This window comes from Pelobates fuscus, chromosome 8, assembly GCF_036172605.1.
Source record: "Pelobates fuscus isolate aPelFus1 chromosome 8, aPelFus1.pri, whole genome shotgun sequence".
Classification (NCBI taxonomy): Eukaryota; Metazoa; Chordata; class Amphibia; order Anura; family Pelobatidae; genus Pelobates; species Pelobates fuscus.
In genome coordinates, this window is record NC_086324.1 from 51,591,633 (window position 1) to 51,618,259 (window position 26,627).

A 26,627-nucleotide genomic window follows, 5' to 3' on the forward strand; every position below is an offset into this window, starting at 1 on the left:
ATATAAAAAATGTGCTGTATTACTCTGCTATGACAATGATTGCGATTGAAATGCTTGTACTAGCTGTCGTGGCGCTACAGGACCGTCTGTGATGTTTTCTTATGCACAAGAAAAATAAAGAATTAAAAAAAAAAAAAAAAAAAAAAAAAAAAGAGAAAAAGTCAAATAGGAAAACCATCATACCTAGTTTTAGAGAGGACGGCGTGACTTCAATTTCTCCACGAAGTGGCTGGAAAGCAGAGAGTTGGGCAGTTAATTCGGCTTCAAATGGGTCCGGACTTAGACGGTCTGTGACGGAGATTGAAGCCCTGTCTTGGCCATATGAGTCATGCTCATCAAACACAGCAATAAGCTGAAAAAGAAGACAAATAAATAGGGATTTTAAAATCACAGTTACTCAAACAAGGTGCAACAATAACATTCTGAATGACTGATTAATTTATAATTTAGTGTACGAATTTAGACCAGGGATATTTTTTAGATGAACAAGGGATTGTAGCCTCTATTTATTAAGTATGTCTATGGAACTGAACTTCATTATGTGTAAATAATTGATTTCCTATTAAATAATACAAACAGATGCTCACAGGTGCTACAGAAGTAATGGCTAATCATGGCTCAGCAGGAGATACTCAGCCGGACTGGCAGAATAGCAAGGAATGTAGCACTAGATGGGCCGAATGGTTCTTATCTGCCGTCACATTCTATGTTTCTAAGGAAAATAAAAGTCCAACAAATTGCTGAGCCAAGGTTATCAAGCAAGTGTTTGTCTTATGAAAAACTTTTAGGACTTATTAGATAATATTTATAAAGTCACCAGGCCACTTGTATTCACACTCAAAGCACGTGCACTGGCACACACCTCCATTGTATAAAGTCAAACCATTTTAGAATGGGTTATATTATTATCTGGGGTCTTCTCCGTGATGCTGCGCGTGCATTGGCTGAGTGCATTATCTCATCGTTATCAGCCATTAAGCTAAGCCCTGCACTGCCAGATCTGATATTTTGTCTCTCGCTGAGCTGTAGTGGAGGTGGGGAGCAGCGCCAGGCGGACACCAGGGGATACCACAATCCATTCTAAAATGGTTTGACTCCTTACAATCAGTGTTAATTTTGTCGACTAACAAAATTAGCCGACTAAAATTTTTGAAAGTCAGTAGACTAAATCCAGACTGAAACTAAAAAATTCAAATGACTAAACTTAAAAAGCATTTTAGTCAAAAGACGAAAACTAAACTAAAATTTGCCGTCAAAATTAACAATGCACAGAGGGGCTGTGAAAGGGGCAAGAGACAGCCCAGGGCTTGGGAGCGAGAAACCTATTAGGGCTTGGAGTATGCAAAGACACACAAAGGGGCTGAGGAAGTGGCAAACGAGACAGATAAAGGCTTTAACTAAACCCATTAGATTTTAGTCTTAGTCAACTAAAATGTACTGGAGATTGGGGGGGGGGGGGGGGCTATTTACTACAAGTGCAATAACCACTACAGTGTTTATGTTGTTAGGAGTCTCCCATTATCATACATAAAAAAACAGAATGGAGAAACAAACCAGGTTTGATTTATTACTACACCTGGGTTTTCCTTTAAAAAAATAAAATAAAATAAAAGCACCCAACCAAAACTACCGGTATGTACAAGGTAGGTTACGGAGCACATTTCCTGTCCCTCCACTTGTGAAATGGACAGAGTGAGTAGTCCGAGTGTATTCAAAATGAATTTCAACTTTAAGGCCAGAGTGAAGCCACACTGAAAGCATAACGGACTTTTGGCCTTTAATTTAAAATCCACGTAGAATGTTCACTTTGGTGAATAACCCATACAGTATATCAGTTATGTTACATAAAGTATATTTTATGTTGCTTTAGTGTCATCGTGGACCTTTTCTTTAAAAGGGTAAAAGCAAAAGCAAAAATAGTTATTTGATTACCTGTTGTTAAAGGTTACCTTTATCATTTGACCCATTTAAATGTGTGTTCAATGCCTCTAGGCCAATGCAATTATATTAAGATAAAGAAAAGAATAATTTATACTTATTTATACTCTGCCGTGGAAAAGAATGAGATGTGGTTGACTTTGAGCACTATATATTTAATTACTTCTTTACTTTTCCAAGAAGAATATAATTTGCAAAGATTTCTAAGACAAGTTGTTATCGCTGAATATGCAAATTGAGCTTTTTTTTTCTCCGTAATTAACAAGTAAAGAAATATATATATATTTTAAATCACACCGCCCAAATATAACAGTTTGAAGACCTGAGATCACAATGCAACTGTAACCTAAGTAACAATGGATTATTCAGTCTGTAACACGTACATAGCTAATAAAAGAAAGAATGTGACAAGAGCATAAACAGGATGGTTTAAATAGAGCATTGCAAAATAGGTGAAATGCGCCAAGGTTGCTCAAAATATATTGCTTTAAAACCGAATTTGAAAAAAAAGAGACATAGAAGGTATGACAAATGGATTAGTTCTCTCACTATCTCAAGAAGAGTGTGTCCATCTACTTGCTGAAAAAGTACAACACCCATCACTCTTAGCCACAAAATTTACACCCCCCTTATAAATAACAGCCTTTCCTACATTTAACCGTAATCTAAATTGGCAAGATTGGAACGGTTTTAAAACAGGTTATTTTTGTTTTGTTTTTTAAACCAAGGGTCCACCAGGCACTGCTCCCAATATCCATGACAATTTCCGCTCTCATTCTAAGCAAAGTCTGGCAGTCAATGGCTGAGAGCAATCAGCCGATATTCTCAGCTAATGAGCTAATGCTGCACTGCAGGGCTTACCCAAAGAGAGCCAATAAAAGTCCCAAAGCAGCTCTCTGTTGGAACTAGCTGAGGCAGGAAGCAGCGCCCAGTTGACCCATTCTAAAACCGCATGCCTACCAGGGCACCCCAGTACCATAACCACTACAACGCACTGTTATTATGGGGCCCAGAGTGTTCTTAGCAAAAGAGTACAGAATACATGAAAAAGGAAGGTCATATTCAACTTGAGTGTTTCTTTAATTCATCACAATTCACAAATTAGATTTTAAGGAATACGTCTAAAGACTGGAGAATAACTAGTCTGGCAAGCAAAGGGTTAAACGTTTTTACATTGCTTCAATAATGAATTCCACCTGTAGCCACGCTTATAATTTATCCCATTACAGTTACCGTAATATTACAAAACACAACAATGCAAAATAGCGGATTTATGTCCAGCTATTATTGCAACGAGCCAGAACTGTACAAATTATGGTTCATTATCATGGTATCCAGTAACAATCCCTGTCTGGGAGGCATTTCAGTCACCAGGCTTTAAGATTCATACAGTGTTCCATTACAGACATGAAAGGCTCAATTGTATGTCCTTCAGTAGTAGAATAGGTTGACATTTTGGCTTCTTAGATTCTGTGCTGTCAAACCTTTAGAACTTGTGGACCCTCTTAACCAATTATTAAGTAGAATGTCAAATCTGTTCTCCTTTTGGTTGTCAGTATCCTAGACTTGAAAGCCACTTTCATTGGGTACTTTAAACCTGATTTAGGAAGCATATTTTAGAATATACTCACACACTATCAAGGTTATTTACTAAAATGAATTAGGTTATTACTAAAATGAAAGTGAATTTCCAATACAACGAAAAAATATTTAAACTGAAACATTATTAAAGTTAGCTATGCTTCCATTTCGGCTTTGTTGGCCTTAAATGCAAAATTCACTTTGATATACAAATAATACTGTCTATCCATGTCAACCAAGCTATATAGGTGAGGGACTCCAATATACCATAAACAGATGACCTGCATGGATGAAATGCACCATATTCTTTACATTTAGAATATATGTTGAGATAAGCAAAACAAATTTATTATTTCGGCTTTGTGAAAACACCTTGTACAAAGGTCATTGTAATCAGCCAGACTAATTTAAGATCACAGGAAGACCAAAAACACTCTACTAACCGATGGAATTTAAACACACATAAGGGAATCTACAAATGAACAATGCGCCAAATCTTGAACATTTTAAACCAGATAGGACAGAGCAACAGATGACCTTCTGCTCAGTTAAACTGTTGCCAACCGTGAACATGACTCTACAGTGAATACACAAGCACAGAAACTGGATGTCTGAAATGGAATAATGGATAATTATTCACCATTCCAAATAAATGAACGTCTCCTATAGCATGCAAAATGTACACAGACTCACATTATCTCATATCTGGTTTCACAAGCACGGTAGTTTAATAACCGTTTGCGGAATCTACAGATCTTTTTTCAACAGATCAACTTTGAGATAAGATTGAAGAGGAGCATTCTCTCCTTCATATTTTTCCCATGCTTGTGACCCTAAATATTGGACATGGCCCACAAGCCAGACCAATGGAACTCTTGTTTGGAAACTATACATATCGATCCACGCTGAGGGAATAGAGTAGAGATAACAATTTTTTTTTTTTTTTTTTTTGTTACCATGATTGTAACCCCACATATTAGACATGGCCCACAAGCCTACCCGATGGAACTCTTGCTTGGAACTCTTACTCTGTCCTCATATGCTGAGGGAAAAGGACAGAAAAGAAAGAAGGATTTTTTTTTTTCTTCTTCTACATCTCTTTGTGCATCAAACCCAGCAACCACCCTGGACTACTCTTGCGCTACGTGTGTCCAGCTGACGCTTTACCTCCTTAATGTGCGAGGATCTGAGACACCATCATCCTCCTACCAGCCCTACCCACCTGAGATTCTGCTGATACTTGGCTAAAGCTAGTTGATCCTCCTGACTGTTCCAAACGCTTTATAAGGGCCTTCCCCTGCAACCAAGACAACACCCCGGTAGACACTGGTCAACCCCCCACGCTCCTTCAAATGGACATTGCTCCCTGTCATCCGCATCCTCGCAACATGCAGTGGATACACAATGGCAAGTTGCCCTGGACAGCCGTATAGGAGCAAGGGTGCTGGCACTAACGGGGGCATTCATCTTACATCTAAATGTAAGGGGGTTGCAATGCGGATATTCAATTCTGCCTAGAAGCGGACAAGGATGGCAGATACCGCTTTGTGAAGGGAAAAATAGTCGATTCCCAAATAACGCTCGCGAATATTTACCTGCCAAATAAGGGTCAAACGCCTTTCCTGGCTTCTGTTTTAGGAACACTGGAATCATTCAGTGATGGTTCCATCATCATGGGGGCGAGGACTTTAATGTTCCCCTAGACCCCAAATTAAACACGTCAAAACTATATGGGAAGCACACAAATATGTAGTTAGAGGGCTTCTCATTAAACATGGCACGTGAATAAAGAAACTGCGGTCTCAGGCAATCTAACACTTAATTTACCAGCTATCCCACTTCAAAAACCAACATAAAACTACTTTAAACTATGATATCTACAAACTCCTCTTAGAGGCTAGGGTGAAACTCAATTCTTGCCGGATGTTCGAAAATCCAGTTCCAGTTTCGTCTCACTTAAAAAGCCTTCTATGAATATGGGAACAAGAGTGGAAACATGTTGGCGAGAGCACTGTGAGCACGCAGGCAAAAAAACAAAACAAAACATATACAGAGGATATTGTACTCTGGGCAAACTCTCCTACGGCCATTGCAGGGAGCTTTCGACAATACTACACCTCGCTGTACTGCCTGCCCCCTCACACACTGCCATCAGAGGCCAGAAAAATAAACCTTCTCAACCAACAGAAGTCTTACACAGCACGTTACATGACAACCAAATTAAATGCCCGAACTATTGCCAACCTGGAGGAAGGGATCATAAGGGACGAATTGAACATTGCCCTGAAATGCGTCAAACTGGGGAAAAGTCCAGGCCCAGATGGCTTTACGACTAAATATTATAGGATGTTTTCAGACACCCCCACCTTCTAACTCTATTCAACGCTATTAAAGATGGAGGATCGTTTGACCCCAATACAGTTTTAGCCCATGTAGTGGTGTTGCCTAAAGAGGGGAAGGACCCCACTTGCTGTGCCAGCTAAAAGCTGATTTCCCTTTTGAACAGAAACTCTTTGCGAAAATCTTTCTGCATCCAGCCCCTGTTTCTGGGCCTTATTCACCCTGACCAGGTGGGCTTTGTTGAAGGACGAGAGACCAGAGATAATACAAAAAGCACTTAATCTGATCCAAGCGGCACGGATATGGGCTTCGCCCGCCCACTTTGTCTTAACAGATGCGGAAAAGGCATTCAACAGCGTAGATTGGTCCTTCTTAATGTAGACATTTTAACACATTGGCTTCGGCCCGCATATGTTGGCATGGATAACAGCCTTATACACCAAACCAGCCGTTCGAGTTCAGGTAAATCCTTTCCAAGCAATTCGATATCAAAAATGGGCACTAGACAGGGGTGTCTGTTGTCACCCCTGCTCTTTGTTTTCAGCCTGGAACCATTTCTAAACGCCATACGTGCACAACCTCAAATAGAGGGCATAGATGGAAGCTGGGGGGCAAGCAAGATCTCAGCGTATGCATATGATCTCCTGTTCTCCATCACGAACCCTCCCTGAAAGACATTATGCGCCAATTCGATACATATGGACGTCTGTCCAATTTGAAAATGAATTTCTCAAAATCTGAGATTCTCAATATGGGATGTTTCCGGGCGACGGTGACCTCGCTGAGGGCAGGGTACTCTTTCCAGTGGTGCAAATAGGCAATCAAATACCTGGAAGTCTGACTCTCAATGGAGCTGTCCGATATCTACCGCATTAACTTCCCTCCGCTCCTGGAGAAGGTACAAAAGGATCTGAGTGTCAGGATCGGGACAGGGATCCAACACGCAGAGTACAAACAGTAGCCAGATACGTATACCGGACCTTAGAATGGCCGGACTAACGTAAGTAGTACAGTATAGAATGGTCAAAGACAAGCCGAGGTCGAGGGTAACAGAAGACAGGTAAGCGAGAGACAAGCCGAATCAAGGGTAACAGAGATAAGCAGAGTAAGGTAAACAAGCCGGGTCAAAACCAAAAGGGATAATAGAATACACAAGCACTGAGTGACTAGAACAAGCTAGAACCACGACAGGGCAATGAGCTAATGAAAGAAGCTCTGTTAAATACCCTGTTCAGAGCAGTAACCACGCCTCCAAGGCGTCCTGATTGGTCCTGCAGCCATTGACTGACAGGTTGTTCCGGGGGAGTGTCCTGATGATGACTTCCTGCCTAGATGCTGTAAAAGGCAGTCACTCCCTCGCGGCCGGCCTAGCATGACCGGATAGACCGCGGGGAAGGGAGCCATCAGACCGTCTGGATGGAGGAACAGCTAAGTCTCTACCTCTTTCGGAGGTAGAGACCACAGGTACCCTGACAGTACCCCCCCTCTCAGATACGCCCACCGGGCGGAATGAACCGGGACGAGATGGGAAGCGAGAGTGATATGCCCTGCGGAGACGGGGAGCATGAACATCCTCCTGAGGTACCCAACTCCTCTCCTCAGGACCATATCCCTTCCAATCAACCAGATATTGTACTCTCCCCCGGGAGATTCGAGAATCAATAATAGAGTTAACCTCATACTCCTCCTGACCCTCCACCTGAACGGGGCGAGGAGGGGCTATTGTGGAGGAAAATCTGTTACATATGAGTGGTTTCAGCAATGAAACGTGAAACGAGTTCGGGATGCGTAAGGTATTAGGAAGAGCTAAACGATACGCAACTGGATTGATACGGGTCAGCACCCTGTAGGGTCCAATATAACGAGGAGCGAACTTCATGGAGGGCACTTTTAAACGGATGTTCCTCGTGCTCAGCCATACCCTATCACCTGGAACAAAGACCGGAGCCGCCCTTCTACGTTTATCAGCGTGTTTCTTGACCAACATAGAGTTGTGCACAAGGATTTGTCGAGTTTGATCCCACAACTTCCTCAAATTGGCAACATGAACATCAACCGACGGCACCCCCTGGGAAGGAGAATCCGAAGGAAGAATAGACGGATGAAAACCATAATTCATGAAGAAGGGGCTTGAATGAGTAGAATCGCAAACGAGATTGTTGTGTGCAAACTCCGCCCAAGGAATCAAACCAACCCAATCATCCTGGTGTTCAGAAACAAAGCATCGTAAATATTGTTCAATTTTCTGGTTGGTGCGTTCAGCAGCTCCGTTAGACTGAGGATGATAGGCAGAAGAAAAGTTTAATTTAATACCAAGTTGAGAGCAGAAGGACCTCCAAAAGCGGGAAACAAATTGGGAGCCTCTGTCCGATACAATTTGAGAGGGTATCCCATGTAGGCGAAAAATCTCCTTAGCGAATATCTCTGCCAATTCGGGAGAAGACGGGAGTTTAGGCAGGGGAATGAAGTGTGCCATCTTAGTAAACCTGTCAACCACGGTGAGGATAACAGTCTGTCTTTTAGAGATAGGTAGATCGACAATAAAGTCCATGGCCAAACAGGACCATGGTTTTTCTGGAACCTCCAAGGGTTGCAGGAATCCACATGGAAGCGTATGGGGTTGTTTGGTTTTAGTACAAACTTCACATGCAGCGATGAACTCCTCAATATCCCTCCGTAAAGCAGGCCACCAGAAGTCCTTAGAGATCAAGGCGTAAGTTTTGCGAATACCAGGATGTCCCGCCATCTTGCTATTATGTAAACACTGTAAAAGTTCCAGTTGAAGAGCAGGAAGAACGAAATGACGGCCCGCAGGAGTCTGTTTAGGTGCTAGATGTTGCAACTTAATGATCTCGGCCAGTAATGGAGAATGAATCCTGAGATTCGTATTAGCAATGATATTGCATTTCGGAACTATAGAAGAAAGAACTGGTTCAGGTACAGTAGAAGGTTCATATTGGCGAGATAATGCATCGGCTTTAGAGTTTTTAGAACCAGGTCTGTAAGTCAGTACATAATTGAAGTGAGTCAGGAATAAGGACCAACGAGCTTGTCTAGAGGATAAGCGCTTAGCCTCCCCAATATAGGACAAGTTTTTGTGGTCCGTCAAAATCGTAATAGGGTGTAGGGTCCCCTCCAACAAATGTCTCCACTCCTTTAAGGCTTTAATGACTGCTAACAGTTCCCTTTCCCCGATGTCATATCTGCTCTCAGGCCCAGAAAATTTCTTAGAGAAGAAACCACAAGGGTGTAACGGTTTATCCACCCCTAACCTTTGAGACAGAACAGCCCCAACTGCTGTCTCAGAGGCATCGACCTCGAGCAAGAAAGGCAGAGTCGTATCAGGATGGACTAGAATGGGAGCCGAGGCAAAAAGTTCCTTGAGAGTCTTGAAAGCACCCAGAGCTTCCTTAGACCAGAACTTAGTATCAGCCCCTTGTTTGGTCATATTGGTAATAGGCGCAATGATAGAGGAGTATCCTTTAATGAAGCGCCTATAGTAGTTGGAAAAACCAATAAACCTTTGGATAGCCTTGAGTCCTTTGGGCAAGGGCCAGTCTAAAATAGATTGAAGTTTTACAGGATCCATTTTAAAACCCTCCCCAGAAATCACGTATCCAAGAAAGTCTACCCGAGACTGATCAAAACTGCACTTCTCCAATTTGCAATATAGACCATGTTGCAGCAGCTTGTGTAATACCTTTCTGACCTGTCTATGGTGAGTCTCAATCTCCTTAGAGTGTATTAGTATGTCGTCCAGGTAAACAATAACACAATCATGCTGAAACTCCCTAAGTACCTCATTAATCAAATCTTGAAATACTGCAGGAGCATTGCATAGTCCAAATGGCATAACAGTGTATTCGTAATGGCCATACCGGGTATTGAATGCCGTCATCCACTCGTGACCTTGCTGGATTCTCACCAAATTGTAAGCCCCTCTGAGATCTAACTTGGTGAAGATTTTGGAGCCCTTAAGACGATCAAATAACTCGGTAATCAGTGGGATAGGATAGGCATTTCTGACAGTTATTTTATTCAAGCCTCGGTAATCGATACAAGGTCTCAGCGTGCCATCCTTCTTCTTAATGAAAAAGAACCCAGCCCCGGCCGGAGAAGAAGACCTCCTGATGAATCCCTTTTCTAAATTCTCCCGAATATACTCCTCTAGAACCGAGTTTTCCTGAACAGACAAAGGATATACATGGCCCCTCGGAGGCATAGTGCCGGGTAGAAGCTTAATCTTACAGTCAAATGACCTGTGTGGAGGCAAAGAATCGGCATTCTTCTTGTCAAACACTGCCCTTAAGTCTAGGTAAAGGTCTGGTATTTGTCTTTCTGTGGACTGAGTAGGATTCTCCGGTATGTTAATATTAGCTAATGGAGAAACCTTGCACAAACACCGATCCTGGCAGCCCTGGCCCCACGAGAGTATCTCTCCTAACTCCCAATCGATAATAGGGTTATGTTTTTTCAACCATGGGTACCCCAGAACTATGGGAACGGAAGGAGACGAAATGAGCAGAAGAGATAAATTCTCCACGTGTAGGATACCCACATTTAAATTAATGGGTATGGTCTCACGAAAGATAACAGGGTCTAGTAGTGGTCTACCATCTATGGCCTCAACGGCCAAAGGTGTCTCCCTTAGCTGGGATGGGAAATTGTTCTTACTAGCAAAGGCTTGGTCGATAAAATTCTCAGCAGCACCGGAATCTATCAATGCCATAGCCCTTACTACTTCCTTCCCCCAAGTTAAGGAAACTGGTAGCAGAAGCCTGTGATCTTTATAATCAGGAGTAGAGGACAAAATAGAAACACCCAAGGCCTGTCCTCTAGAGAGACTTAGGTGCGAGCGTTTCCCGGGCGGTTAGAACAGTTCGAGAGTAAATGACCCTTGGCTCCACAATACATACACAAACCCTCTCTTCTCCTGTGCTGTCTTTCCTCCTCAGAGAGGCGGGTATACCCTATCTGCATAGGTTCAGTAAGCAAAGATATCGTGGAGTCAGGACTTGGAACAGCGGGAGCTAACCTAAAAGAAGGTCTCTGGTTCCTCTCTCGAGTGTTCTGTCTCTCTCTTAGACGTTCATCTATACGAGAGATGAACGAAATTAAATCCTCTAAATTCTCAGGGAGTTCTCTGGTAGCAACCTCATCAAGGATTACATCAGATAGGCCATTCAAAAATACATCCATATACGCCTGCTCATTCCACTTGATTTCTGCCGCCAGAGACCTGAACTCTAGTGCATAATCCACCAGTGTTTGGTTCTCCTGTCTCAGGCGCAACAGTAATCTGGCTGCATTAACCTTTCTACCTGGAGGGTCAAATGTTCTTCTAAAAGCAGCTACAAATGCGTTATAGTTATAAACTAATGGATTATCGTTCTCCCATAGTGGGTTGGCCCATCTCAGAGCTTTCTCAATGAGTAGGGTGATAATAAATCCTACTTTTGCCCTATCTGTAGGATAAGAGCGAGGTTGCAATTCAAAGTGGATACTAATTTGGTTTAAAAAACCACAACACTTCTCAGGAGCCCCACCATAGCGTACTGGGGGGGTAATGTGAGAAGAAGCACCCACTGTGGCTACCTCTAGACCTGAACCGACAGGAGAAACAGGGGTATTACGTATCTCCTCTGGTGGGTTATTGGCACAAGCTAATAGAGCCTGTAGCGCAAGCGCCAAACCTAGGATCAGGAGCAGCCAGCTGACTGTTTGTACTTGCAGGATCCATTGTCCCTGTCGTAATGTCAGGATCGGGACAGGGATCCAACACGCAGAGTACAAACAGTAGCCAGATACGTATACCGGACCTTAGAATGGCCGGACTAACGTAAGTAGTACAGTATAGAATGGTCAAAGACAAGCCGAGGTCGAGGGTAACATTAGACAGGTAAGCGAGAGACAAGCCGAATCAAGGGTAACAGAGATAAGCAGAGTAAGGTAAACAAGCCGGGTCAAAACCAAAAGGGATAATAGAATACACAAGCACTGAGTGACTAGAACAAGCTAGAACCACGACAGGGCAATGAGCTAATGAAAGAAGCTCTGTTAAATACCCTGTTCAGAGCAGTAACCACGCCTCCAAGGCGTCCTGATTGGTCCTGCAGCCATTGACTGACAGGTTGTTCCGGGGGAGTGTCCTGATGATGACTTCCTGCCTAGATGCTGTAAAAGGCAGTCGCTCCCTCGCGGCCGGCCTAGCATGACCGGATAGACCGCGGGGAAGGGAGCCATCAGACCGTCTGGATGGAGGAACAGCTAAGTCTCTACCTCTTTCGGAGGTAGAGACCACAGGTACCCTGACACTGAGATCCTGGACACTGCCTCACATTACATGGCTTGGCAGGATAAACATCCTCAAGATGAATGTGCTCTCGCGGTTCTTGTAACTCCTGCAAACCCTACCGGTCCACATCCCCAAAACATTCCTTTCACAAATCCGCAAAACGTTAGCAGACTATGTCTGGGATCGCAGGAAAGAGAGGCTGAATCTCACCACCCTCACCAAGCCTAAACAACACAGAGGCTTGGCGCTACCGGACCTAGCTAAGTATCAACAAGTCGTTCACCTCCAGAGAATTATTGAATGGACACATGCTCCGAAAGACAAACTCTGGATCACCATGGAGGAGAGTTTCACAAGTGTGCCCCTGTCCCTTCTTCCATGGCTACAGCAAGAGATGTCAGGGAGCTTTACGGCTAAAGCCAACACTCACAACCACTATGACACGCTGGAGGAGGATGGCTTCTCACAAGGAACCCGGCCCTGGCATTATCTCCATTATACCCTGTATCACACAACCCTTACTTTAGTCCCGGCACGCAGCCTTATTCCACGTCAAACAAATTACAACCCCAACGTTAAGGGAATGGATGAACAGGGTGGAGGACATCAGACAACTTGAAGAGCTGATTCTGTCTGCAGCTGGCCGTGCACAAACTTACCATGACACCTGGTACCACTGGCTCAACTGGCTGTCTTCCGCTACCAACACAGGAAACCCATAGACGGCAGAGAAGAACATGTGGCTACCTGTACCACAAGCAGAAGCAGGTCCCTCAGCAACTCAACAACACTATAGTTGCATAGACAACTTATTACGGAATCATGGACGCTATGCCGGGACTCTCGGATGCAGGATGAGAACTAGGGTCTGGCTACCTTGGACTGCCTACAATTAAAGTGTATACCAATTTAATTTAGTTACGCTAGGGCTCAGCCATTCGACCTAGAAGTCTCAAATAGCAAAACTTGATGTACCGCTCAATAACTGGTTCATAGGCTTTGTGACACTGTAACCAAGTTTTAATGCGCAACTCTACACTGTCTCATTGATGCAACATTCTACTGGCACACATGCCTGCCCTAAGCTATGCAAGGCCGCATTCACCCTGAATTCCCCATATTTATATAGGCCTAACCTTACCATGCTACCTCTACAGTTTTACCTCTGTTTTGTCTGTTTGACAAAACAGGCCTCGTGTCATTATGCTGGATAATGCAGTTTTATCAAAAGTGTAGTATACTCCATGCAGATGCCTTTCTTCGATGATGGTGTAATATTTTTATGTAATAATTTAGCTTATTTTCCTTTTTGATACTTATGCATTCTTAGATATCTTGCATTCTTTTCATTGTATGTACCTTTCAACCAAATAAACTTAAAAAAAAAATAAAAAAAGTTCGAAGAGGAGGTTTACTGCATACGCTGCTTGACCAATTCAACCTGGTCCTAGACAAGCATACAAGTATAAGGCCGGAGACTAATAAGAGTATTTAGAAAATTGGGCAGACTAGATGGGTCGAATGGTTCTTATCTGCCGCCACAGTCTATGTTTTTTATCGAATATCTAGTTTTGAGAAGACAGAATCTCACAAGGAGAGTGTTCTATTAATGTACTATAGTGCTAAATATGCCGTTACTTATTACGCAGAGATGAAATATACTTATTACGTAGAGATGACCCCTTGGTATTCTGCCCCACTGCTGCTTCACCACAGATCTGTGGGATTTGGACTTTAGACATCCCCGCAAGTAGATTAGGTTTAACCACTGCTACATTCTGGTTTCCTCAAAATTATATATTTAAACCAGATTAAATAAAACACTCAAATGTTTTTGAACATTTTTGCAGTTCACGTTGACCTCTAAAACCTCTTCATAGGTCATCAGTTTGCATATTGAGAAAAATCTCAAAGCCAAAGAAAGAACTTAATGGCCTGGTGGCTTAAGACTATAAGTCAAGTTAGGCATAAAACTGTCAGGGTTTATATGACAGAGGTTTCACTGTCAACAACAATCTGTGCAGCCAACAATGCTTAATAAGAGATTTAACATAGATTTGGTTAGGGAACACAAGATCTTAATGGCTAGGGAAACCTAATTAGATATTTTCCAGAATAGGTGCCAAGCATGTATTGTTATTCTGAACAGTTCACAACTTGCAATTTAAACGAGTTTTACTGCTAATGAAGAATGTGAAATAAAGCATTCAGAAGACAAGGACATTCAATCATAAACCTATTTATTGCTTGCTTATGGATTTATATATGTTGTTTAGCCACAAACTATTTAAACATATTTTATGCCTTGTCATGTGCATTTAAAATAATTAAATAGGTTCCGTTTAAAATTCATTTGTAAACGTGCTTGCAAGCCATCATAACGATAAATTAATTCATATATCTAAATTTTATTCTAGTTAAGGATTAACAAAGTCCTTGTAGAAATTAGAAATATGTAATTGCAATACTCTGTTTTAGATTTCGAGACAGGAACAATGAAACAGTCAAAGTCGCCATAGCTTGCCAGACCAGTCAATGAAAGGCAACTAGGAGACGATAAAATGTGATATTGAAGTTGGCAGCGACACCAACTCAAGTCATATTTATTTCAGTTTGCAGGTAGCTATTTTCTAGAGTTAGACCTCAGACTGTAAACATTTTGAATATCCACTGTTAAATCCAACAAATAGATAATTACACATAGCAAATTGAACTACCTTTGCAGTTTCATATCCTAGCCACTGTTTATTTGTATTGCCTATACTACTGCTGAACAACTGTGGAGGACAACCATCCAAAATATGAATGGTCAGCCCCTAAATTACAGGGTAGGCAACCTTCCGCACTCCCAGTGTCGTAAACTACATCTGATCTGATGCTTTGCAAGCATTATGGCTGTAAGACAGGGCTTGACAAATTTGTTTGAAATCTAACAGCCATGTTTTTCAACATCAAAAATACAATTCTTAAAGGGACACTATAGTCACCAGAATCAATACAGCTTATTATAGCTATTCTGAAGTGTATAACCTGTCCATGCATGCTTTTCAGAAGAAAAAGGTCATGTTTACATTGTTGCCGAGTAGCGGTCAATGCTACCCACAGAGGAGAGGTTGATTGACGCAGCGTGGTGTTTTGCCGCGCATGCACAATAGTCTCCAAATGCTTTCCTATGAGTGGGAAGCATTGGCTTGGCTGAGACCAATATAGTGTCGGTAAAAAGGTGAGCAAAAACACCTTTCCCATGTGACTGAAGGGGGTCAGGTCACCGAAACAGACACAATCGCTGATCGTGACAGACACACACTCACTGACAGACAAACACACACTGATACTGCAACTCACACACACACATTTTCACATATTATACATTTGTTTTATTTAAATTTGTCCACCCAGTCTCCCTACTTTTTAGGAGAGCTGGAGTGGATACTGTCCCTGGGGTCCAGTGGGACTGCGCTGATCATCTTCTTGTTCAGCCTTCGCATGATGTTTAGTATGCCGGTTCCGGAGTGACGTCATATTCCGCCTCGCAGCATCCAGCCCACCTGCCTGCCTCGCTCAGCTCTCCAAAAGGGATCTTGAAAGAACACCCGGCGCCCACCTGCCTCCCTCCACTCTCCATGAGCTGCCTGCAAGCCTGCCTCTCATGCAGCCGACAACATGAAGAGTATTGCATACCCCTGTCTTAAATGGTATTCTGCACTTTATTCATATTTTATAGTGAGATAGCCTAGTTTTAACAGTTGCCCTACACAAAAAAAAGTATTTTTTTGTTTAAATGATTAAGCACACTAAACGTTACAGAGAAGCACTTATTTGTAGAGACAAAAAAAAAAACATTCTTAAAAACCTTTAAGAAAATGTTACAGGATGCCAATAATCTAGACAGCTAAACAAGATGCTGTCAAGTAATGACTCCTTTACCTATTAATTGCTGAAAAATATAATCTGACAAACAAAATAAAAATGTAAATAGACATAGTGAAGGACCATTAATCCCAAGCTAAGTATTATTTCATGCTCAGAAGATGTGGTCTCTGTGCTAGTATGAACCTTCGGCACTTTGGCTCCCTTCCCACACACGCATTTAGATTGCACTCAACCAATACAATTTATTTTAAAATTGGGTTATTTATAATTTAATTGAAACTCTCTTAATTTCAGTCAAGAGTGATTATTTATACAGCTTTTCACACATACTACTAAAAAAGGAGACTGTCAAAGCAAAACAGTTTTGCTTTTTTTAGGCTGTCCGTGATATGTATAGATATAAATTTAGTTCCAATGTCTTTGTGTGTGTATATATATATATATACATACATACATACAGTAGAACATCAACTGCTATTACAGCTACTGACATTAATTTTGCTCCAATCCTAGTATGGAAATGCTTGGTGCGGGGCAGAGGATAGAGTAACATACAAATTTTCTCCCCAAGTATGTCTCGAAGGGGATAGCTGTTGTCCAGCGATTTGACCCCTACTAATCTCGGGCAGGTGAGTACTTTTTGTCCTGTTGCTGCCCAAGCAAACATTGTGTGTGTGTTTATATATATATATATATATATATATATATCTCGGCCACAAGCACTGAACTTTAAAGGAACACTTGAAACACCATAAGCACTAAATTACACTGTACTGATTATGGTGTCAAGAGTGTCCTGGCACCCCACCACTGTAAGTAGTCAAGCCATTTTAGAATTACCTATGGTTCGCAAGGAGCTGCTCGCTGCCTCCAATACAGCCGATAGAAAGCTGGAAGTTCCTGCTCAGTGGAAGCTTGGCAGAGCAGAGACAATTAGTTAAGCCCTTGACCTTAGTTTAGGTTGGCTTAGCTTAGACAGAGATCTTCCAGCTCTCTGATGTCTTTATTGGATGAAGGGAGCAGCACCTGGAGTACCCATGGTAAGAACTCAAACCATTCTGCACAGTTTGATTACTTACAATCTAGTGATGCAAAGGCACTTCTGGAACCATAAACACTAAAGTTGTAGGGGTTATGGTGCTTGGAGCATTCCTTTAAAACAATTCAATATATATGCTGGAGTATTCCTTTAAAACAATTCAATATATATGCTGAATAAAACAAACACGTATATTATGGGGTAATAATACCATAGGGGCTGGAGAGATTATAATAATTACTAAACCTAAAGTTTATTAGGTTTATTATAATATCTTCAGTAGCTAAATACTCCTTCCCCATCCCACCAGCGAATCTTTGCTAAAGGGCCATCCCAGGCAACCAGTGTGCAAGGGCCATCCTAGGCAACCAGTGTGCAAGGGCCATCCTAGGCAACCAGTGTGCAAGGGCCATCCTAGGCAACCAGTGTGCAAGGGCCATCCTAGGCAACCAGTGTGCAAGGGCCATCCTAGGCAACCAGTGTGCAAGGGCCATCCTAGGCAACCAGTGTGCAAGGGCCATCCTAGGCATCCAGTGTGCAAGGGCCATCCTAGGCATCCAGTGTGCAAGGGCCATCCTAGGCAACCAGTGTGCAAGGGCCATCCTAGGTAACCAGTGTGCAAGGGCCATCCTAGGCAACCAGTGTGCAAGAACCTCTGATTCTTTGTTGAAGATCCATACTAGGCATCCAATGTGCCAGAATCACCAATACTTTGTTAAAGGACCTTCCTATGCATCCAATGATCAAGAATGCATATAATCTTGGCTTGCTTTTAAGTCTGAAATGTTGTTCATTCTCCTGTCCTATTGAAATCATAAAGAGGACTTGGACTGGCTAGGACTGAATATCTTCATGCATTGCTGAGGAGCTGGATAATCTCCAGAATCTGTAGGTCTGGTGCAAACAAGACATTACCTTCTTTCTAGAACGCATAATCACTATAATTTCAGTCAAGAGTAGTTATTTAAGCAGCATTAAGAAAGTGGCAGGAACACAACAGAAAAATAAAAGGATATATTTAAAATGCCTGTTTGTATTTTACTTGTATATGTTGAGATAGAAGTATATCTGTTTCATAAGAATACATTGTCAGACTTATTCAATCAGAGCACCTACTGTAAAAAAATTAGATATTTGCTTTGTAGTAATGATTGGTTTAGTTTTATGAATTAGACATCCTTAAGAAGAAAGAGAAAAGGAAACACGAACAGTCCATAAAGAATAGAGAATTCACAAAATTGCCTTATAAATTTCCCTGGGCTCTGAACACTAAAGACATTCCAGTGGGTATTAAAATCTAACAGCAAAATGTGGAGAGGAAGCCATCAATTCACTTTTAACATACACTCTGAGTGACCCTCTCTCCAAACATTAGACAAGAAGAAGACCTTGTATTGTAGCATCACCGACCCATGCAATAATATAGTTTATACGAGTTTAGAAATGAACATTCAAAAGGATTAATAACTATTTAAGATTAACTTTTGTCACAGAATGGAATGACATTGTAAAAGGGTGTTGAGCAGATTTAGCCAAAAGTCAAACAGTAACAGCTTTACAGTTGGGTCTTTAAACATATGGTTAATAATGTTTCCACATGCTCTTCATACCAGCAATATGAAATAAAAAGGTGTGGTGCCTTCAGTAAAAATAAGCCTTGTGGTATGTTCTCTATTAGAATTGTGTCGTAATGAAATATACTTATATATTTGTAGGTTTGTTGTTTAGGGGTTTTTTTTGCAGCCCAATATCTATTTATACAAATGGTCATTAATCACCCCTTTCTGCCTTTTCACAGAAAAAAATGATTTTTTTTGGGGGGGGAGGAGATAAACCCCTAGAACAGTCCTGGATTCAGCGGGATAGTCCTAAAAGTGAGCTCCAGTCCTGTTATCCAAGCTATGTTCTCTAGGGCCCCCTTTTAATTAGCTGATCACCTAACTCTTAGGCACATCTCTTTTGAAGTAGTGGAGTGATATTGGTCAACACGACTGTCAATCTCCCTATAGAGATCCATTGTATTTACATGAAAAAAGTAATTCTTATTCTTTTGAATGCTGTTTACCAGACTTGTTTGATTACCAGGTATTTAGATATGGGAAAAATTGGATATAGGATAGATCTGCTTATTTTTTCATTATGACACATGATGGATGGATTTATGGATAAAATCAATTGAAAAATTTCCAATGGTTTACACTCTTTCATTTTTCAAAAGTAAATAGGTTTAAAACAGAAAGACTCTAGTGAAAGTTCTAGCTTCACAGCCCTTTCTTCAACCTCGATAGGGGATTGGTATTAAAAACCAGCATAAGTAGGATACAGGTCAATAATATATAATCTTTTCTTCTAAAATAGGCCCACCCAGGGGCTGAAATATAGATTTTTGTAAGTACTGTTACATTTACTGCTTTTATTGTGCGGCTTCTACTTGCTGTTAAGAACATTTATACAATTTGAGCATATTATTATTTATATACTTGCATACATCTATACATTTACACACAGAGGAAGATGATTTAGGCAGAAACACCTGGCTCTATTTATTCTGGCACAGATAATTGTGTCCTCACACCTTGAAAATTAGTTTACAGTTACCAAACATCTCATAATACTGAACAGCAATGTATCTATCAGTGGATAGAATACATTTTAGAGATTTAGAGAAATCTAACTTTTTATGCTTCTATTATTATTATTATTATTTATATAGCACCATCACATTCCGTAGCGCTGTACAATGGGTGGACTAATATACATTTAATTGTAACCAGACAACTGGACACACAGGAACAGAGGGGGTGGAGGGCCCTGCTCAATGAGCTTACATTCTAGAGGGAGTGGGGTATAGTCACACAGAGGGTAAAAGTAGGGGTATGAAGTAGGTTGTTAGAAAAGTATTCACTGAAGGCTTAGTAGGTAATTTGTGACAGTTGCAGAAGAGGAGTCATGGGGGATAAAAATCTGCTAACAGTTTAATTGATACGCTTTCTTGAAGAAGTGAGATTGCAATGATTTTTTGAATGAGTGGAGACTGGGTGAAAGTCTTACGGAGAAGGGAAGGGAGTTCCACAGAACAGATGCAGCCCTGGAGAAATCTTGGAGGCGAGCATCAGAGGTGGGAGTATTGACAGAGGATAGACGTAGGTCTTCGGCAGAGCGCAGGGACCTTAGACGGGACATACTTGTGTATTAGGGAGGATAGGTAGGTTGGAGCAGCATTATGTAGGGACTTGTAGCAAGCACCAGAATTTTAAATTGCTTGCGCTTAGTTTGATTATTTCAAGGGTAGGCAACATTCAGCACTCCAGATGTTGCGGACTACATCTCCCATAATGCTCTTACAACCATGATGCTGGCAAATCATCAAGGGAGATGTAGTGTATAATATCTGGAGTGTCAAAGAGAATGTGCTCTGCATGTCATCGAGAAGTTCAGCTGTAGGGGGTAACCCAAAAGTATAATAGCTCTGAGTACACAGAAAAAGAATACAGTGACATTTTTCATTACAGGTTTACTTTAACTGGCCAAAATAGGACATTTAGATAGGCTTAGATAGGCAATTTTTTGAAAGCAAAATGTCCAGCAACAACGTTTCGAACAAAAAGTTTTCAAAAAGAAAAAAGAAAAAAAGTCTTGTGACTAACTACCTCCTGAGCCTTGGTGCTGGTCCTTGATTCGGTTGCACCCAAGTCTCTATTAATGGAAGAGTGCAGTTCCTCGTTTTGCTTTTAAAATATAGACGAACAGGAGACATGATCAGAGAAAGACCAAATTCTCATTTACACACATCTAAAAAAAAAAAATATTAAGTTTTATTGTTTTTGAATATGCTTATGCACATCAAAAATGTGATGCTGCTATAAAAGAGGACACTAGGATACCAAAGGGGAACACAGGGGCTAGAGGGGGGCACAGGGAGGTGGTATGGACAGAGGGCAGACATGAGCTCTAGAGGTGGACACAGGGGCTGTGGTGGGGACACCACTGCTTAAAATGTTTTGTAAAAAATGGATTAGAATAAACTAGCAAATGTTACTCCCCCCCCCCCCCCCCCTGGGCCAGGGAGGGGTGAGACAAGAGATGGAGCCTGCATCCAGCACACAGCAGCCAGTGAAGTCTGCCTCTATTGAGGGTGCGTGACTTCCACTTTCAGGAGAGGCCGGCCGACTTCAATGGCTGCAGGGAGATAGGCAAGTTTAAAAATACGATTCCCCAGACAGAGGCAGAGTCAGTGCTAGAGGCAGGGAATTTGGATTTCTGCACCCATCCCCCTCCACCCATCCCCCCCCCCCCCCCTACTCTGGCACGCTGGACGTGCTGGCCTTGTGCCTATGCTTACTCTAACTGTAATATATATATATATATATATATATATATATATATATATATATATATATATATATATATATATATATATATATATATATATATATATATATATATATATAGATATATAGCAATAGAAAAAATATACCAGCACTCCTAGGATTTTCAAATGAAGTTTTCCTTTTATTCCAAAGTACAATATCGACGTTTCAGCTCTCCCTCAGAGCTTTCATCAGGACATATACCGTACGGTATATGTCCTGATGAAAGCTCTGAGGGAGAGCTGAAACGTCGATATTGTACTTTGGAATAAAAGGAAAACTTCATTTGAAAATCCTAGGAGTGCTGGTATATTTTTTCTATTGCTGTGCATGAGCTACCAGAGCACCAGGTACTTTACAAATAGTGAAGAGTGCAAGAGCTGTCTGCATTTATATATATATATATATATATGAAAAGATAAAATGTTCCTAAAAAAACATCTTCTTCAGCGTCTTCCAGTTGTGGCTAAACTTTGGAACTTGGCTGAACTCCAGGAATGCTGCAGTCTACAATAGATGCTGATACGGTGCCAAAGGTGAGCCATCATTATTCAAGAAGCCTACCCTTGCTAGTGTAGGATATGATAAATTAGTGTTGCAATTTTAGAACGCATAATAACACTTTAATCTAGATGTGAGTTTTCACCTTTAACACAAATTTACATGTAAAAAAAATCACACAGGTAGGTTTGTAATGGCTATAAAAGTAAAGATTTTCTAAAGGCGGTATACTTGATGGATGGAGACAAAAAAAAATAAAATAAAAAAAATAGGTATATAATAATATTCTTTCCGGTTTTATATAGGCTCTGAGGATCAGCTGTAGATGGCTGACTAATTTAAGCAGCTGCAATTCTAGAAGGATTTGCTGCATTTTTTAAAGCATAAAATAGATTCCAACAAGCCATCAAAATAGGCATTTGAAGAAAATATTTTGACGTGACATCTTAATGCAGTAACAGAGCTGTAGAAACACTGAACAGAAAACTACTTTTCCAGAGAGCAGCTCTACTGGGATCATAGTTACTGTACTTGGAGCGGAACATATCTGGCTCCCCTTAGGCATTTTACTCTTAATCAAGTACACACTGTATTCTGTGTGAGAGCCTCCCCCTTTAACACATTCACCGGGTAATAAAGCGACTACATGGTTCTAAATAGAACTTCGTCTAACATGCAAAATATAATCGTTATCTTTGTAAGTCTGCCAAAATCTATATCTATCAGAGAAAAAACCCTTTTCATTACCACCCCTAACTACTTAGTGCCATTATTGCAGAATGTAAAGAAGAAGTACACATTTCAAGACGAGGACACAAAACAAGCCATGGAGATAAATGCACTAAAAATATTCTTGTGATATGGAGGGTCATTGCCCCAAACAAGAACAATATCACTAAATTGTACAGGACCAGAATTAACATTTCAACCACAAGGGAGCAGAAACAAGTTCTCCACTTCTTCTACAGTATCAGAGCATTGCTATAGGTTACCAGCCCCCCACTGAAGCCCCTAAACCCCTACTACAGTCTCTCGCCACCCACTAAACCCTTAATTAAAAGCCCAAATCCCCCATTGTAGCTCCTATCCCCTCCATACTGCAGCCTCCTTTCACCCCACTGCAAAACATCAGTAAAGGTGATCAGTACACCTCACCGTATTGTGGATATTTTAAAAAGTATAAGGCCACATACAAAGATGCAGGAATCCATGAGAAGAGTATATACAAAAGAATTTGTAGGCAGAAGAAGTAACTTACGTGTCAATGAGGTGGTCTGGGGGGAGAGGGAGGGAAGGAGGGCACTGGAACAGAGTTCTGGGCTGCCTAAGTCCCATGTACCGGGAGTGCAACATGCCCCAGTCATACAAGTGTAAATTAGAAGGAAAGAAAGGATGGATCCACACAATCACAATGAATGTGTAAAAGTGTGGAATCCGTCCTAGATGATGCCTACCACAGAGCTACAGAGTAGTGGGTAACCCAAAAGTATAATAGCTCTGAGTACACAGAAAAATAATACAGTAACCAGATAATTATTGAAAAGGTGGGGGCACACACAAATGGGTGACACAGTGATAAGGGTATACCAATATATACTCTGAGGCTAGATGCCTACAGGAAAGAGAGATCCCCCCCACACAGGCAAGTAGCCCAGTAAAATCAGAGAAAAAGTAGGAGTAAAAAAGCCCCAAGACACTTCTCAGTATAAGTGTTAAATGCAGATAGGAGACCCTCCTATACCGAAGGTTGCTCAGTCTATACAGACTGACTAAAACTGGCTGCCCACAAAGAAAAGAAAAAGTCCCCACACTGGTGTCAAGTAGGTGAATAGGAGTCCTGCCTAACTGAGTAAAGGAGTCTTCTAGGGTAAATGAACCTGCCCCTAGTGCCGAGTCCAAGACTAACCCGCAGGACTAAACTAGACTGGCTAAAAAAGTCTATATGCTGTATGCTGGAAAGTACGAACGAAAACTTATCTAAACATAAGAATGCCTAAGTGCTACCCAGTGAGCGAAAACAAAAAAAGTGTGAAACAAGTGTAAATTACTCGGCATGTGTAGTGTTTCAAGCACTTCACATCCAGACTTCTATCACCATGACTACTTTGAAAAGTAGAAGTAGTCATGTGATTGAAGTATCCTTTTAAGCCCACCTCTAGTGGCTGCATTGACAAAATATAAGCAGAAATGTAAGTAAACCTTAATTACTTTAATGTTAATGCACACCAGGGTGAGGTAGGGTGGGGACAGGGACTCTATTGCTATAGTGTTTTAATTTTAACAATTGTACCAAATTTTAATGTTATTCTTCTTGAAAGGTTTGTCTTTATGTTGTTGTTTTTTTTTTACAAGGGTCCGCCATGGAAATAAATAAATAAAATAAAAAAATACAAATTTACTACTTTTGATAATTCTGCAAATGGAAATACATTTGGCAGAGAAACTTAAAGCATTGAAAAATAAATATCTTCCATCATTTTGATTGCAGCAAGAAGAAAATAATCAAATACATTTTATTTTGCCTCACTTTCCTTTCTTGTCACAATTGAGGAAATAACACGAGGCTCTTCAATCAAAATGTACTTGTGTGTCCTGTTTTTGAATTTTCAACTAATGCACGGAGACGCGAATTTTGCAATTACTCTTCTTGCAGCTCCAAAATTTCTCTAAAGAGAAATATATTTCACTTGATTATTTATTTTGTTTGTGGGTTTATGAATAACTGACACATCCATAGTTTTTCTTTTTATACACTAAATATAAATTTGAAAGCCATTAAAGGAACAGCAAAGCAGAACTACAGACTTTTCATGCGGAGAAAATAAAAGTGAATAAACTGCAAAAGCATCTCAATTCATTAGATTCTCTGAAAACAGCAGGTATAATATTGAGTCGATGGATAAGACACATTTTTGGTAGTGGAGATTGGTGAAGAAGAAAATTCTACACGGTCCAATCATACTGTGCAGGTAGTTTAATGGCAGACTGGGTTACACCGCCCAAACTGCTTCGCATTCATCCAGAGACAAGTCCCCAGAAAATAAAGGTTCATTGCTTTAAAATTCTTACGGGATGACTTTTTTCAATCATCTTCAGACACCCTATCCCCGATATGACAGAACAATTATGGTAATTAGAACACTTCTAGGACCATTTTTAGTTTTATGCTCCATTTACAGAACAAACGTCATGATTGCATGATTGCATGATTGCACGCCCCTGAAAATTCCTCGGTTTTTAGATACAGCCCCTGGTTTCAGTTGTCTACCCACTGTCCAAGGTTTGTTCTATAGTGTCATGTTATCTGGGGAAACCGGGGAACTGTCCCCTGCAAGCTCATCATTAAAGAAACACTATAGCGTTAGGAATACAAATATGTATTCCTAACACTATAGAGCCCTAGTCACCTGAACGGTGACTAGGGCCCCCTTCCATGGTGAATAAATGGTTAATTAACCATTTATTTGCATACCTGAATCCAGCGCCGGGCTCCCTCGGCACTGGTGACCTCTCCTCCTCCATCAACGTCAGCTTCCGAGTGGAGCCGAATGCGCATCACGCATTCTATCCCGCCCATAGGAAAGCATTACTCAAGGTCCGTGAGGACGTCCAGCGTCAAATAAGTGAGATTTACTCAGTGTAATTCAAGGAAGCGTCTCTAGTGGCTGTCAGAGAGACAGCCACTAGAGGCTGGATTAACCCTGCAGTGTTTCAGGGAAACGGCTATGTTTTCAGCTGCAATGTTAAAACTAGGGGGACCTGGCACCCAGACCACTTCATTGAGCTGAAGTGGTTTGTGTGCCTGTAGTGGTCCTTTGAAAACACTTACTCTACGCAATCTGCACTAACTACATTCAGACCAGGTCAGAGTGCTTTAACAGTGCACTTTGGCTGTTAAAGCGGCACTGTCATGCAAACTTACCTTTCTTTAATCAATTCCTTTACTCTCCCTGTCAGAATCTGTTCTTCATTTCTTCCTGTCAGCTCTAGTTTTCTTTAAAACATAAGACAAAGTAGGGACTACTTGTCTTATGGAGGTTTCCTACGCCTGACCATCTCTGACCAGCGGAGGAGCAAAGAGTGAAATGAATGAAAATACGATCCTATTCGTGCCGTGGCTCACACGGTATTAGGGTCTTTCAGCCAAATTTACTAATGCAAAGTAAAGATTACTTAGTATTAGTAAATTATGCCCCTACTCGCTATACCGCGAGTAGTGGCATGTCTATTAAACAGTGAGCAGCCTGTGGCTGCTCACTGTAAAAACCAAAACAAAAACCCTAGTGTCCCCCCTCCCGAGCCCCCACCTGTGCCGCGCGAGTGGGGGCTATTAAACTGAAGGGGGGACCTTGAGCCGAGCCCCGGACCCCACCCCTGAGCGGCAGGTGGGGGTCCAAAATAACAATGAGAGGGGGGGACCTATTAAAACATAGATACGTAGAAACATAGAATGTGACGGCAGATAAGAACCATTCGGGCCATATAGTCTGCCCAATTTTCGAAATACTTTCATTCGTCCCTGGCCTTATCTTATAGTTAGGATAGCCTTGTGCCCTATCCCACGCATGCGGTGGGGGGGGCCTAAATAGCAATGAGGGAGGAGACATATTGTCCTTCCCCTACGGCCCCCACCCCTGAGTGGCGGGTAAGGGCCATAAATGAAAGTGTGCCCCCCCACCAGAGGTGACTA

At 41.4% G+C, this 26,627-nt stretch overlaps 1 protein-coding gene across 4 annotated transcripts in view; it reads right to left on the reverse strand.

The window, feature by feature from the left end:
• Positions 1 to 26,627, reverse strand: part of PARD3B (par-3 family cell polarity regulator beta) — a 1,021,205-nt gene that overhangs the window by 808,509 nt on the left and 186,069 nt on the right. For all 4 annotated transcript variants that reach the window (XM_063429810.1, XM_063429811.1, XM_063429813.1 and 1 more), the window contains one exon: positions 184 to 352. In XM_063429810.1, the coding sequence (XP_063285880.1) occupies positions 184 to 352 (169 nt within the window). The remainder of the gene's footprint in view (positions 1 to 183; positions 353 to 26,627) is intronic.